Source organism: Aotus nancymaae, unplaced genomic scaffold, assembly GCF_030222135.1.
Source record: "Aotus nancymaae isolate 86718 unplaced genomic scaffold, 86718_ANA_hifiasm-v0.15.2.pri h1tg000069l, whole genome shotgun sequence".
NCBI lineage: Eukaryota > Metazoa > Chordata > Mammalia > Primates > Aotidae > Aotus > Aotus nancymaae.
Window position 1 is genome coordinate 1,869,569 of NW_026988484.1, and position 15,546 is coordinate 1,885,114.

The 15,546-nt window shown below is 45.0% G+C and overlaps 2 protein-coding genes across 2 annotated transcripts in view; both read left to right on the plus strand.

Annotated features, from left to right (window-relative positions):
- The window catches only part of LOC105731392 (zinc finger protein 419-like), a gene marked incomplete at its 3' end in the record, with an annotated part of 30,340 nt that extends 17,885 nt beyond the window's left edge, over positions 1–12,455 (plus strand). The window contains exons 2-5 of the mRNA XM_064367341.1: positions 6,021–6,523; positions 7,149–7,187; positions 10,620–10,749; positions 12,400–12,455. Coding sequence (XP_064223411.1) covers positions 6,491–6,523; positions 7,149–7,187; positions 10,620–10,749; positions 12,400–12,455 — 258 coding nt within the window. The remainder of the gene's footprint in view (positions 1–6,020; positions 6,524–7,148; positions 7,188–10,619; positions 10,750–12,399) is intronic.
- Positions 12,456–12,461: 6 nt separating this feature from the next.
- On the plus strand, positions 12,462–14,587 carry LOC135270933 (zinc finger protein 211-like). Its single transcript, XM_064367394.1, has one exon. The coding sequence runs from the start codon at positions 12,503–12,505 to the stop codon at positions 13,517–13,519; it is 1,017 nt and encodes a 338-aa protein (XP_064223464.1). The 5' UTR covers positions 12,462–12,502; the 3' UTR covers positions 13,520–14,587.
- The last annotated feature ends 959 nt before the right edge of the window (positions 14,588–15,546 follow it).

The following is a 15,546-nucleotide window of genomic DNA, read 5'->3' on the forward strand; positions in this document are numbered from 1 at the left end:
ATTGTAAAGAGTGTATCAGAATGGTAAAAATCATCAGCAAAGTTGTGCTGTCTTGATAATTCACTGTTAAAATACACATCCAAGGAACACCTACGAGCTCTCAATAGGTGCTTTTTAGATGTATTAGTAGCATGAGAGACTTCACTAATAAAGTTCCCAAGATTCTTAGACATACAGGATTTGTCCTGCATATAATGATTTTTGTCCTGTATCACCTTTTGAATTTGTCACAATACCCTAAATAATACATGCTCAGCTTTTTTTTTTTTCAATAAACTACTAAGGCTGGGCGCGGTGGCTCACGCCTGTAATCCCAGCACTGTGGGAGGCCGAGGCGGGTGGATCACGAGGTCAAGAGATCGAAACCATCCTGGTCAACATGGTGAAACCCCGTCTCTACTAAAAATACAAAAATTAGCTGGACATGGTGGCACGTGCCTGTAGTCCCAGCTACTCGGGAGGCTGAGGCAGGAGAATTGCCTGAACCCAGGAGGCGGAGGTTGCGGTGAGCCGAGATCGCGCCATTGCACTCCAGCCTGGGTAACAAGAGCGAAACTCCGTCTGAAAAAATAAAAATAAAAATAAATAAACTACTAAAATTTAGCAGTTAAGGCTATTTTTCCATCACAGTAATTGGCTGTTAACTCATTTAAATGGCAACACTAACTGAAAATCATACCTCCACTAGTAGAGGTCTAAACAATATCTATGGCAGGGGTCCCCAAATCTCAGGCTGCAGAATGGTACTGGTCCATGGCCTGTTAGCAACCAGGCAGCACAGCAGGAGATGAGTGCTGGCAAGCAAGCATTGCCACCTAAACTCCGCCTCCTATCCGATCGGTGCGGCATTAGATTCTCATAGGAGCGCAAACCCCATTGTGAACTGTGCATGTGAGGGATCTAGGTTGCATACTCCTTATGAGAATCTAGTTAATTCCACCTCCACCCCCTCACCCTCCATTCCTGTCTGTGAAAAAATTGTCTTTCCTGAAACTGGTGCCTGGTGCCAAAAAGGTTGGGGACCACTGGTCTGTGGTCTCTCTGCAGGTTTGGCTAATGGAAGTCCAACAGGTGGCACTTAGAATTTAAAATTTTCATTTTTTCAAATTCAAGAATGGAAAAGACTGTTCTTTTGACAAAGTCTTAAACAACTAACTTAAATTAATTTGAGATAACTATGGATCAATACACATGCTCTGAAAATCAACCCACCTGTGACAGCCTCACTCCAGTGTTACACTCTATAAGCAGATGAATCACTCTACCAAGCTTCTGAAAATCAACCAGTGATACAACCCAGTCCAGAAATCAGAGAAAGTTTCTCCTAGCCAACAACCAAACAGCAGTGGCCTCTTTCCAGCGGCCTTGCTTTTGAAAGTAAAGTTCTGAACAGTAGCCTTACTTTAGTGACTATACTCTCAGGCTAAAAGTTCACCCAACCCTAACCACTCCCACTTCTGAAAGTCTACCAAGCCTTGATTAAGAGAAATCCCAATAGAGAAGATAAAATCATCACCTACCACATTGTAAATGAGTCTTTTAACCAAATGTCTTTTTGAATGTACAGTTGCCAAAAATATTTTCTCATTCCAAAATTAGAAGCAAATTTTAAAGTATCAACACAAAATTTATTGTAATGATATTATATTGTTAATAGTATATGAAATAGTATATAATAGCAGTCCATTTATTATTAGAGAGATTAAGGTCAGGCCAGATGTGGTGGCTCACGCCTGTAATCCAAGCACTTTGGAGGCCAAGGCGGGCGGATCATCTGAGGTTGGGAGTTCAAGACCAGCCTGACCAACATGGTGAAACCCCATCCTAAAAAAAAAAAAAATTTAAAAAGAGAGATTAAAGTCTAAATGCTTTACTTTTTATGACACAGCCATAGATGCAAGTAAACACAATGAAGAAAAAGGTGTTTTTCTTTTTTTGCACATGCAGTTATTTTCCTTGTGAAAAAACAGTTTAAGGCTATTGAGAATAAATAATTTTCAGAGGAAACTTCAGATGTGTGGTGGTGTGCGCCTGTAATCATCCCAGCTACTCAGGAGACTGAAGCAGGAGAATCACTTGAACCCAGGAGGTGGAGGTTGCAGTGAGCCGAGATCACAGCATTGCACTCCAGCTTGGGCAACAGAGCAAGACTCCATCTCAAAAAAAAAAAAAACAGCCAGAAGGGTGATGTGGGTGCAGCCTCACCCCCCTCGCTGTGTCTGCCATTTTCAGTTTTCAGTCTGTTGACTGTAATCTTGCCGCTTATATGTACCTGTGCTTATATTCGATACTTGGCACCCAGCCTCTTGGACAGAAATAAAACTGGATTGTTGAGTGTATTTTGGAAGTGTGCCAGAATTAGTGAACAGAAGAGTCCTTATATTGCAGTATGCTATATAGTAATGGCCTTCACAGTAGCTGGGAAAAATGTCAGAATTTAATTGCCATCAGATTTCATTGTGAACAAGGACTTACTGCAGAAAATAATAGAAAGGATGGTTAACTCTTTTACCTCTGATCATTGAATGAGGTAAATTTTCAGATGCTATTCTCTTTTTTTTTTTTTTTTGAAAGGAAAGGAAGGGGAGGAAGGAAGCCCAGATGCTCTTCTCTATTTTTGTGTTATTGGACCAATGTTCTATATAAATAAATAAGGTATAACCATTTAATAGTCTATACAATCAGCCTCAGTACTGTCACTACAATATTATATTCTGCAAATGTTATTCTGTTGTGTGTCAGATACCAAATTTCAGTGAGGTATCGCTAAGGCACATAGTAGAAAACAAAATTGGTTAATTACTCAAGTTATTTTCACTGTGATTTGGAAATGATTTAATCTTTATAGAATGAGACCATTTTTTGGACTAGCTTTTTTATTAAAATGGCTCAAGTTTTTTAGTAGAAATGGGATTTCACCATGTTACCCAGGCTGGTCTCAAACTCCTGACTTTGTGATCTGCCCACCTCATCCTCCCAAGTGCTGGGACTACAGGTGTGAGCCATGGCGCCCTGCCCAGTTTTAGTATTCCACAGTGGCTAGCCAGTTTTCCCAGCTCCATTTACTGAAAAGGAGATCCTTTCTCCATTGCTTGTTTTTGGCAGGTTTGTTGAAGATCAGATGGTTGTAGATGAGTGGTGTTATTTCTGAGGTCTCTATTCTGCTCCATTATTTCTGAGGTCTCTGTTCTCCATTGGTCTCTATGTCTGTTTTGGTATCAGTTCCATGCTGTTTGGGTACTGTAGTCTTGTAGTATAGTTTGAAGTCAGGTAGCGTGATGCCTCCAGCTTTGTTGTTTTTGCTTAGGATTGTTTCGGCTATACGGGGGTCTTCTTTAATTCCATGTGAAGTTTAAAATAGTTTTTTCTAAGTCTGTGAAGAATGCCAATTGAAAAGGAGGGACTCCTTCCTAACTCATTTTATGAAGCCAACATCATCCTGATACCAAAACCAGAAAGAGACACAACAAAAATGAACTTCAGGCCAGTATCCCTGATGAAAATCAGTGTAAAAATTCCCAATAAAATACTGGCAAACTGAATCCAGCAGCACATCAAAAAACTCGCCCACTATGATTAAGTTGGCTTCATCCATGGGATGCAAAGCTGGTTTAACATATACAAATGAATAAATGTAATCCATCACATAAACAGAACCAATGACAAAAACCACACGATTATCTCAGTAGATGCAGAAAAGGCCTTTGATGAAATTCAACAACTCTCCATGTTAAAAGCTCTCAATAAACTAGGTATTGATGGAACATATCTCAAAATAATAACAGCTCTTTATGACAAACCCACAGCCAATATCATATTGGGTATGGGCAAAAGCTAGAAGCATTCCCTTTGAAAACCGGTACAAGACAAGGATGCCCTCTGTCACCACTCCTATACAACATAGTATTGTAAGTTCTGGCTAGGGCAATCAGGCAAGAGAAAGAAATAAAGGGTATTCAACAAATAGGAAGAGAGGAAGTCAAATTGTCTCTGTTTGCAGATGACATGATTTTATGTTTAGAAATCCCATATCATCTCAGCCCCAAAACTCCTTAAACTGATAAGCAACTTCAGCAAGTCTCAGGATACAAAATAAATGTGAAAAAATCACAGGCATTCCTTTATAACAATAGACAACCAGAGAACCAAATAATGAATGAACTCCCATTCACAACTGCAAAAGAGAATGAAATACCTAGGAATACAGCTAACAAGGGATGTGAAGGAGCTGTTCAAGGAGAACTACAAACCACTGCTCAAGAAAATAAGAGAGGATGCAAACAAATGGAAAAACATTCCATCCTTGTTAAACCTCTTTTCTTATAAATTACCCAGCTTGCTTAGCAAGTGTGTGGCGGAAAGGCAGGGGGAGGGGAAAAAATTAAAAAATTAAAATAAATTACCCAGCTTCAGGTATTGCTTTTACCTTTTTATTATGGATAGGAAAAATCAATATTGTGAAAATGGCTGTACTGCCCCAAGTCATTTATAGATTCAATGCTATTCCCACATCCTTGCTTTAAAGTTAAACTATAAACTAAATTCTACCCACTAAATTCTTGGCCTATGTGCAGAGATAAGTAAAATCAGTTAACTTAAAAGATACTACTGCCAGGGTAGGGAGGTTAGGAGTGAAATGGAGTTCATTATGCTAGGCTTCCTTTTCACCGTTACCGTCAGGTGTCCAAGTTATTTCTATTTCTTCTCAGACATCACTGCAAAAACTTCTCTGTTATATTAGCTTCTTTCATCATCCACTAATGTATCCCCAGAGCTATTTATGTTACCACCTTTGTTTCTTTGTTTCTTGCTTTTTTTAAGAGATGGGATCTCACTATGTTGCCCAGGCTTGTCTCAAGCTCCCAAGCTCAAGCAATCTGCCTGCCTCAGCCTCCCAAAGTGCTAGGATTACAGGTGTGAGCCAGCAAACCTGGCCTGTCACCACCTTTGAATCACTACATGGTCATTGCTAATAGCTTTCTGTAATTCACATTTTACAGCTGTTTTCCCAGGATAATATCACTTCCTGTGCAGAGCAGCCTCAGCAAACACACACACACACACACACACACACACACACACGCACACACACACTGACAATTCCCAGCAATGAGGATGAAACAGTGAACCCAAAACCTGAGGGTAGAGTGCTCTCTTTGCTTACATGCTTTGCCTTTGAACACTGCTGCCATTGTCAATACCAAAGTAGCACTTATTTCGTTGTTCTTTTTTGGAAGTCGAGGTCACATTCCTAAAAGTCTTTATATGTATGTCATGATATTAAGTAAGGGATGATAAGTGGATAAAAGTGTTGCTCAGTGAATTGGATGGAATAATACAGGCAGGAGAAATGCTTTCTGTGGGGCCCATAGACTGAGACCCTCCTTTGTACTCCTGCTTCATGGTGACCCTCATCCTTCCCTGTTTGTCCTTCACAGTCCTATTTGCAATATTGTTTTCTTATTGTCCATGATCAAGCAGACACAGACTAACAAACAGATTGGTGTAGTTTGGATGTCATCCCCTCTAAATCTCATGTTGAATTGTTATTCCCAATGTTGGAGATGGGGCCTGGTGGGAGGTGTCTGGGTCATGGGGGCAGATCCCTCGTGGCTTGTTCTGTCCTCGAGATAAGAGTGAATTCTCACAAGATCTCGTTGTTTAAACGTGTGTAGCACCTCTCCCACCCACTCCCTCTCTCTCTTGCTCCCTCTTTAGCCATAGGAGATGCCTGCTCCCCTTTCACCTAAAGTCATAATTGTTATTATTTTTTTGAGATGAAGTCTCACTCTGTGGTCCAGAGTGAGAAATGCTTCCTCACATAAAGTGTGCTTCCTGTACAGCCTCTAGAACTATGAGTCAGTTAAACCTCTTTTCTTATAAATTACCCAGCTTCAGGTATTTGTTTTACCAATGCAAGATTTGAATTCAATATGATAATGATTATTAGCTTCTGCTAAGTGTGGACGCATTTTGTGTCTTAAATGTCTATGGAATGATCTGTTCATTTGAATTTGTAGCGTCTGGGAACATGCTCAGTTCCAGACTCTGAAATAATATGTCTCCTAACACTTGGGTGAAATCCGAGTCTTGCCCACTTGAGAAGGGGATCTTCTCGTCATTTGGACTTAGGGAGTCATTTCCCAGCGCCCCTCGCGGTGGCGCCTAGCCTTTTCTCCAGAATGCGGTCAGAGGCCCCGCCCCGCGAGCTCTGGATCCGGGGGAACTACATTTCCCAGAATGGCCTGCGTTGGCGGCGTTTCCGTGTACGAAGACTAACTGCTGAGGCGGGACTTTCAGCATCCTCTTTGAGGCAGGCAGATTGGCCTCCCTCCGGTTCATTCACTCTCTGCAATTCCTGAGCGCTGCGGCGGAACCCTAGAGACCGGACCGAGAAGGATCGTTGTCTCCGCTGCACAGTGGCGGGCTGAGGCTCGGCGCCGCCCTTAGTCACCGCCAACCCCCGCGTCTCCCTTGTGCCCAGAGACCGATGGCGGCGGCCGCGCGTGGGGCACAGGCGCAGGTGAGTACTGCAGCCTCCGGGCCTACCCCGCCCTCCCCACCCAAGTCCAAAAGCCCCGAGTGAGAGTCGCCTGCTCGCGTCCCCGCAGTCCAGGCCCCAGAGTTGGGATCAGCGAGGCGATGGTCCTGGGGCCCCTGTTTTGCACATCTGGTGTGGTGGGGAGGCGCAGAGCGTGAGAAGCACAGGGATCTGCACGTGCAAAGGCTTGGAGGCACGATTGAGCTGGGAGGATTGGGGAACCTGGGCTCCTCTTTGTTCTGCGAGGACCTGTATGAGGCAAAGTTAAGCCTGGAATAGCAGAGTAATGGCTGTACCTTTGATGTGAGGATTCTAGAGGCCACGGAGACTTTGGAGCAAAAGGGAGGCACAGTCTATGTTAGGATTTTAAGTTTTCCAAGGGCTGTTCAGGACTAGGAGGAGTGATAAGGGCACTGAAACACTGAGAGTTTGAATCTTTGTTCAAGGTCACACAGCTGGTAAGAAGAGACACCGAGCACTGAGGCACGGTAGGTAGGCATTTAGCTGGAGGTCACCTGGTTCCAGGGCTAGGCAAAGAGACAGGTGGGCATGAGTTCATTTAACCCCACTGTGAACACATTCTTATAAGGCCTGCCTCTTCGCACAGGTTCCTGTGGCTACAGAAGCACTTACAGAACCAATACAGGTAAGTGGAAGATGTCCCATTCCCTCACTGGCCTCAGCCCCCATCCACATGTTCTGAAGAACTCTTAAGTGCTATTCCCCAGGTCTTTGGGTCTGAGGACCCTGGAGAAACCCAACCAATGTGAACAGGTGTGGAGGATTATGTACCAGGAACTAGTACCAAGATGTGCTTGAAAATTAAAGTTGCTATTCTGGAGGTTTGGGTCAGGAGAGGGAGGTGGTCTTAACACGATCTCGTTTTTTGTTTTTTGTTTCTGAGACGGAGTCTCGATCTTGTTGCCCAGGCTGGAGTGCAATGGCATGATCTTGGCTCATCGCAACCTCTGCCTCCCAGGTTTAAGCACTTCTCTTGCTTCAGCCTCACAAGTAGCTGGGATTACAGGCATGTGCCACCATGCCCTGCCAATTTTTATATTTTTAGTAGAGACGGGGTTTCTCCATTTTGGTCAGGTTGGTTTTGAACTCTAACCCTTAGGTGATCCGCCCTCCTTTGCCTCCCAAAGTGCTGGGATTATAGGTGTGAGCCACCACTCCCAGGCTTTAACACGATTTTAACAGGCTTTCTCTGGCCGCAGAATGGAGAACAGTGTGATTGAGGGAGGTCCAAGGAAGATCAGGATAGAGGCTACTACCATAATCCAGGTGAGGGTTAATTGGCCAGAGTGTTGATTAGGAAAAGTAGTTAGATTCTGAATACATGTTTTAAAAGGGTGCTATCAGGTTTTCTGTGAGCTGATAAAACAGGATTCAGGGGCCAGGCATGGTGGCTTACACCTGTAATCCCAGCACTTTGGGAGGCCGAGGTGGGTGGATGACCTGAGGTTGGGGGTTCAAGACCAGTCTGACCAACATGGAAAAACCCCATCTCTACTAAAAAGACAAAACTGGCCGGGCATGGTGGCACACACCTGTAGTCCTAGCTACTCAAGAGGCTGAGGCAGGACAATCGCTTGAACCCGGGAGGTGGAGGTTGCAGTGAGCAGAGATCATGCCATTGCACTCCAGCCTGGGCAACAGAAGCAAAACTCCCTCTAAAAAAAAAAAGGGATTCAGGGATGACCCTAGAGTTTTCAGTCTTAGCAGCTATAGGGACGGAAGCTCCATCAACTGTCATGGGGAATATTGTAGGATGCCCAATATTCACGGAGGACATCAGGAGCTTTGTTTGGCCATAGTAAGAGTCTTAGGTGTTTCATCCACTGAGTAGAGGTATGAAATGGGTGGCTGGACACACAGGTCTGAAAATCTTGGGGGTTCACAATAGAGAGATCCATAATGTGGCTACTCTGTGGCCTAAGGTGCATGAACTCTGGTCATTTAGAAGGAGCAATCTTCAAGATGATGGTGAAGCTGTAAAAGGACAGAAACAAAAGAGTAGGGGATATGGGCTAGATTTCTTACTTCAGTACCTGGGTGATGGGATTAGGCTTCACAAATACAGATGAGGCACAAAAGTGGCCATGCAGGGAAAATGGATTGGCAGCATAGTTTGACAGGTGGCATAGGCTTCCAGAGGAAGAGTGGGCATGGGATGGACCAGAGGCAAAAGAGAGAGGCATTGAGAGAAGATGACATTCAGGCCAAAGCTGGTCCTTTTTCACCACTTTATAGACTCACTTGGATTTTGTGATGCCTTCAGTATGGCCTGAGGTCAGAGGCATATGTGGTCATCTGTGAGTCAGTGGCCTTCCAGCTGGTGACCAATACAGTTGGCCTTTTTTTTTTTTTTTTTTTTTTAAAGCAGAGTCTTGCTCTGTCATCCAGGCTGGAGTGCAGTGGCACAATCTTGTCTCACTGCAACCTCCACCTCCTGGTTTGAAGCGATTCTTACCTCCTCTCATGGGAACTGGGGGGCACCTTACCCTCTTGATCTTACAGAACACAAATTCCACAGTCATCCCTCGTTGTTCATTCTTTTTTTTTTTTTTTTTTTTGAGACGGTGTTTCGCTCTTGTTACCCAGGCTGGAGTGCAGTGGTGAGATCTCGGCTCACCGCAACCTCCACCAGCTGGGATTACAGGCATGCGCCACCATGCCCAGCTAATTTTTTGTATTTTTAGTAGAGACGGGGTTTCACCATGTTGACCAGGATGGTCTCGATCTCTTGACCTCGTGATCCACCCGCCTCGGCCTCCCAAAGTGCTGGGATTACAGGCGTGAGCCACCGCGCCCGGCCCTGGTTGTTCATTCTTATCCACAGTGCAACCCCTGTGTGGTGTGTGGCACCTCCACTTGTTGAATGTATGTAATCAACAAATTGCTGTCCATCCCATCTACCCTGAGTCAGGTGCCTTGTGTTCAGCCATCCCCGTAAGTCTAGGGCAAAATCCCATCTTCACCAGTGGGGTCAAAAAGTGGTGATTGTGGCCGGATGCGGTGGCTCACACCTGTAATCCCAGCACTTTGGGAGGCCGAGACTGGCAGATCACCTGAGGTCGGGAGTTCAAGACCAGCCTGGCCAATATGATGAAACCTTGTCTCTACAAAAATTAGATGGGCGTGGTGGCATGCGCTTGTAATCCCAGCTACTCAGGAGGCTAAGATAGGAGAATTGCTTGAACCCGGGAGGTGGAGATTGCAGTGAGCCAAGATTGTGCCATTGCACTCCAGCCTGGGCAACAAGAGCAAAACTCTGTCTTCAAGAAATAAATAAATAAAATAAGTGGTGATTGAAATACAAGTAACGTGGAGAGGCCAGGGAAATGCCTATGATGTGGGGCAGTGAGGTTGTGGTGCCATGCGCATGGCAGCGTAGTGTACAGAGATGTGAGAGATGTACAGTCTAAAGAATGGTATGCATCTGGAGTGGAAGTAATCCTTATAGTACCAGGGCCCTTTTACTGAGAGTTCCATGACCTTGGGATTCTGGGGGATTGCCTGAAAGGAAGGCTTGGTTGGCTCTTCCCCAAGACCCCAGCTTTTTTTTTTTTTTTTGAGATGATATTTCGCTCCGTCACCCAGGCTGGAGTACAATGGCATGATATCAGCTCACTGCAACCTTTGCCTCCCAGGTTCAAGCAGTTCTCCTGCCTCAGCCTCCTAAGTAGCTGGGATTACAGGTATGCACCACCATGCCTGGCTAATTTTTGTGTTTTCAGTAGAGATGGGGTTTCACCATATTGGTCAGGCTGGTCTCTAACTCCTGACCTCATGATCTGCCCACCTTGGCTTCCCAAAGTGTTGGGATTACAGATGTGAGGCACCGCGCCTGGGCCCCTCAGCTTCTATATCTGTGTGTCCACTTGCCTTTGACCCCTGACTACTGAACCCAGTGATCAACGGGCTTGTGAGGAGACAATGCCACAAGGACCTATTTTCTCTTCTGAGTTGGGGAGTTTGGGAGGAGCATGTCTATGGGGTAGATGTGTAGGGGAATGGGTTATAGGTCCTCAGGAGAAGGGGCTGTTTGTGGTTTCATCTGTCACCATCCTAGCAGGGCACTGTGACCTTTGAGGATGTGGCTGTGTACTTCTCCAGGGAAGAATGGGGTCTCCTTGATGAGGCTGAAAAACACCTGTACCACAATGTGATGCTGGAGAACTTGGCACTTATAACCTCCCTGGGTAAGGTCCTCACACCCTCCCTATACCCTGTGATAGTCTCTGCCTGTCACCTTTTCCCCTGGGTCAGGTCTGTCCTCAAATCAGGACCGTGGGCACAGATTTTTTCCCAGTCCCTGGGTAGGTGTGGTGGTTGGTAGGGCTGCAGTGTGTGCACTGCCCTCTTCCTGAGCAGCCCCAACATCTGCTACCCCTGAGCCTGGAAGGGAAGAACCCAGGGTCAGTCACCCTAAGGCGTCGTACCTTGCTTGCCTTCTCCCTGGCCAGATGACTTGCCCACATCTGTGGCACTGTCTTCCAGGTACTACTTCCCACATTCAGCTAACATTTCTTCACTTTCTTGTGCCGGAAAGTCTTAGACCATCTCTTAGATGGTTTATTCAGGTAGACCAAGGGCTGTCCTTCCAAGACCCTCCAAAGCTCTTTTGTAATATGTATCTTGTTGGCTGTCATGTGATGAGTTGTGCTGGCCCATTGCTGGCAGTGCATCTGTCCAGTTTTTCCCTTAGTACTTGCATCATCTGTGTGTGCTGTAGTTGCTTGTCAAGGGGTGGTATGGCAAGTACTTGGTGGTTCATAGGATTCATGTGAATCAGCTATAGCTAGAAGAGCTCAAACAGAGTTTGCCCCTGAGAAGTGGCACCTGAGTGGGGAATGACATCAGAGCTGGGTTCAAATTATAACAGAAACTTACTCTATTTGACTGGTCTTTTGCTGCCAGTTGCAGTGCTTCCCACTCCTCATTACTGCCTTTTCTTTCCTGTTCTGAAGTGCCACCTTGTCCATTCTCCTGCTTGTCACTTTTCGTACCTCTGGCTTGGAGCTAGTCCCCACATCTCTGGACTCTGCCTCTTACCCATTTTTCTCACTGCTCCATGTGCAGTTCTCTTCAGCATTGGCATCTACACATTGTATTATGAGGTGTGCACATATTTCTAAACAGACCTTGAACACCAGGACTACTCTGTTGAAGGTAGATTTTCTTGGGCTGGGATTCACCCTTCTACACAGCACTCAGGTGTCACCAGCAGATGAGGGTCAGCTGAAAGTTGCTTGCAGGGGAATGAGTTTTGGACCTTGCCTATCCTTCCTGTGTTATTCCCCATATTTGGATCTTTTATTTCATGAGGCCTGCCTTGTTCTGTGACTTTTAGAGGCCTGGTGCTCAATTTGAAACAAGCCTCCTGTCCTGCAGATAATCCCCTGGACTTCTTTCTGAGTGTGTTAAATATATATTTGTACTGGGACTGTCTCTTCCTACAGTGTCAACATGCACTTCACTGTCATTTCATTGTCTTTAGATTGTTGGTGTGAAACAGAGGATGAGGAGGTACCTTCTGAGCAGAGTGTTTCTGTAGAAAGACTGTCACAAGTTAGGGTTCCCACATTAAGTTCCCACATCAAGCAGGCCCACTCCTGTGAGATGTGTGGCCCAATCTTACAAGACATTGTTTCCCTGGCTGAGCACAAGGGAGCACATCTAAGGGAGAAAATGTACACATATTGGGCATGTGAGAAACAATTCTATTCCAATATAAATCATCAGTGCCAGAAGCAGCACATTGGAGTGAAACCCTTCAGAAGTGAGGTGAACAAAGTGTCATTTGTGAAGAGTTGCACATTCAGTGAGTCACAGAAGCCCTCTATCTGCAGGGATGTTGGAAAGGACTTCCTGGCCAGCTCAAGATTTCTCCAGCAACTGGCCACTCAGTCAAGTAGCAGAACCCTGTGTTGGACTGCCTTTCACAGGGGAAAAATGCATTACAACTGGGGAAAGTGCAATAAAGCCTTCAGCCACAAACACATACTTGTTCAGCCTCAGAGAGCCCTCACTAAAGAAAGATGTTACGTGTGCAATGAATGTGGGAAATCCTTTAGCCATAACTCTAGCCTCATTAAACACCAGAGAGTTCACACTGGAGAAAGGCCTTATAAGTGTGGAGAATGTGGCAAGTCCTTTAGCCAAAGCTCAAACCTCTTTCAACATCGGAGAGTTCACACTGGAGAAAGGCCTTATGAGTGCAGGGAATGTGGGAAATCCTTTAGCCAAAGCTATAGCCTCAATAACCATCGAAAAATTCACACTGGAGAAAGACCTTATGAATGCAATGAATGTGGGAAATCCTTTAGCCAAAGATCTAACCTCATTCAACATCAGAGAATTCACACTGGAGAAAGGCCTTATGAGTGCAGCAAATGTGGGAAATCCTTTAGCCAAAGCTCTGCGCTACTGCAACACCATAGTGTTCACACTGGAGAAAGACCTTTTGAGTGTGGTGAATGTGGAAAATTTTTTACCTACAATTCCAGTCTCATAAAACACCAGAAAGTTCACACTGGATTGAAACCTTATGAGTGCACTGTATGTAGGAAATCATTTAGTCATAATTGTAGCCTCATTCTACATCTGAGAGTTCATACTGGAGAAAGGCCTTATGGCTGTAATGAATGTGGGAAATCCTTTAGCCAAAGGTCTGCACTCCTTAAACACCACAGAGTTCACACTGGAGAAAGGCCCTATGAGTGCAGTGAATGTGGGAAAACATTTAGGCGAAGCTCCAATTTCAGTGATCATCGGAGAGTTCACACTGGAGAAAGGCCTTATGAATGTGGCCAGTGTGGAAAATCTTTTAGCAAAAGCTCTGGCCTCACTCGACATCAGCGAGTTCACACTGGAATAGGGCCTTATGGGTGTGTTGAATATGAGAAATCCATCAACCAAAGGCCTTACCTCATCAGGTATCACAAAGTTCATATGCGAAAAACACCTTAGATGTCCTGGGAATGTGCTATTTCTTTATTAAATACAACAACATTGGAGGAGATGCAGTGAGGGTGCCATCTGCCTGAATTGAACCTCGTTCTTTCAGACATCCACATACATTCCAGGTATGTGGGAGAATTTGAGGAATTGTATTGTGCTTTCAAATCTGCCCAGGGCTCTTGCCAGATTTTTATCACTATTGGGATTGTAGTCCAAGCCATTTGACTTCTACCAGCCGGGTGGAACACAAAATGAGCATCATTGACCCACCTCAGTTTGCTTTAAGGAAGTGTCTGTTCTCCCATTTGTAGGAGGGATTTGTGAGAAGGCTGAGCACTGTTTTTTCTTTTTTTTCTTTTCTTTTTTTTTTTTTTGAGTTGGAGCCTCACTCTGTCACCCAGGCTAGAGTGCAGTGGCACCATCTTGGCTCACTGCAACCTCTGACTCCTGGGTTCAGGCAATTCTCCTGCCTCAGCCTCCTGAGTAGCTGGGATTACAGGCACGTGCCACCATGCCCAGTTAATTTTTTGTATTTTTAGTAGAGACGGGGTTTCACCTTGTTGGCCAGGCTGGTCTTGAACTCCTGACCTCAGATGATCCACCGAGTTCTGCCTCCCAAAGTGCTGAAGTTACAGGCATGAGCCACCATGCGTGGCCTAATTTTTTTTTTTTTTATGATGAGTTAGAACATGGATCTGACCTATTTTTGGTTTGGAGGTCTTTTTTTTTTTTTTTTTTGAGACGGAGTTTCGCTCTTGTTACCCAGGCTGGAGTGCAATGGCGCGATCTCGGCTCACCGCAACCTCCGCTTCCTGGGTTCAAGCAATTCTCCTTCCTCAGCCTCCCGAGTAGCTGGGACTACAGGCTCGTGCCACCATGCCCAGCTAATGTTTGGAGGTCTTGATCTGAGTTCTGATGAGTTGAAATGATGGACTGCGTTATTCAGAGATAATGTTGGCCTCACATGACTTTAATGATGGAATTTTCCAGCCTATATTCAGCACCCTGGGGAAAGCCTGCTGCCGACTGCTCTGGTTTCTTTGATAATAAAGGCCTTACTGTTTAAGCTACCTTTAATCTTGGGAATTCTATTTACTTTAGACTGCTCAAAGGACAATAGAGTTCTGCCAGAATCAATGGAGACATCGCTTTTATTGGCATCCCGAACTTTGTGTGCCTGAGGGGAGAGAGTTGTGGCAGAAATTAGTTCTCCATTTTGGGCTTGGTTAGCATTGCTGCCCATCACCTCTAAGGACTTATTTCCTCCAAGCAAAGGACTTTGTGGTCCTTATTTGTAGCCTGAGCCATGATATTTTGTAGGCTAGGAGCTCATCCTGAGGAGGGGACAGTTGTGACAACCTCCAGCACTCCTGGGAACAGTATGAAATTCTTTTGCTCACAGACAGTATTGTATAATGCTCAGTATTGGTGAGAGTGATCTCTTCCCTAGGTTTTGCAAAGGCACCATTTGCCCTGTTTAGAAATCATAGAGTAGAAACACTGGTTGTAAGATTACAGATGTGCCTCAATTTATGATTAAGTTACACCCGGAGAAGCCCAATGTGAGTTGAAAATATAAGTCAAAAAATGCATGTAATACACCTAAACTGCCGAACCTCGTAGCTTATTAACAGTATACTGTAGAGGATCAGTTGTTTATCCTGGAGGTTTGCTTCTACCTTAAGGTACCCTGATGCTGATAGGGGGACCACGCAGGAAGAGGTGGGACCAGAAACTGCAAGGTCTGTGGGAGAAAGGAATGTGGCCCTTGTGACTTTCTTGACAATCCAAGAATCAAGAAGGCTGTGGGTCCTCTGCTTGAGAATGAAGTGGTCAAAACAAAACTCTGAGGGGGAAAAAAAAATGAATTGAGGTCATGTCTAGTAAGTCCAGTGTCCCCAAGTCTTCAGCATCACCTCTAGGTTCAGGGTCCTTTGGGCAAGGTCCAACTGTCTGGTTAAGGCTACAATCACATAGTCAACAACACCTGAAAAGTCAAAGCTAGGCATTACTTTGACCTTCAAGTTGTCAGAATC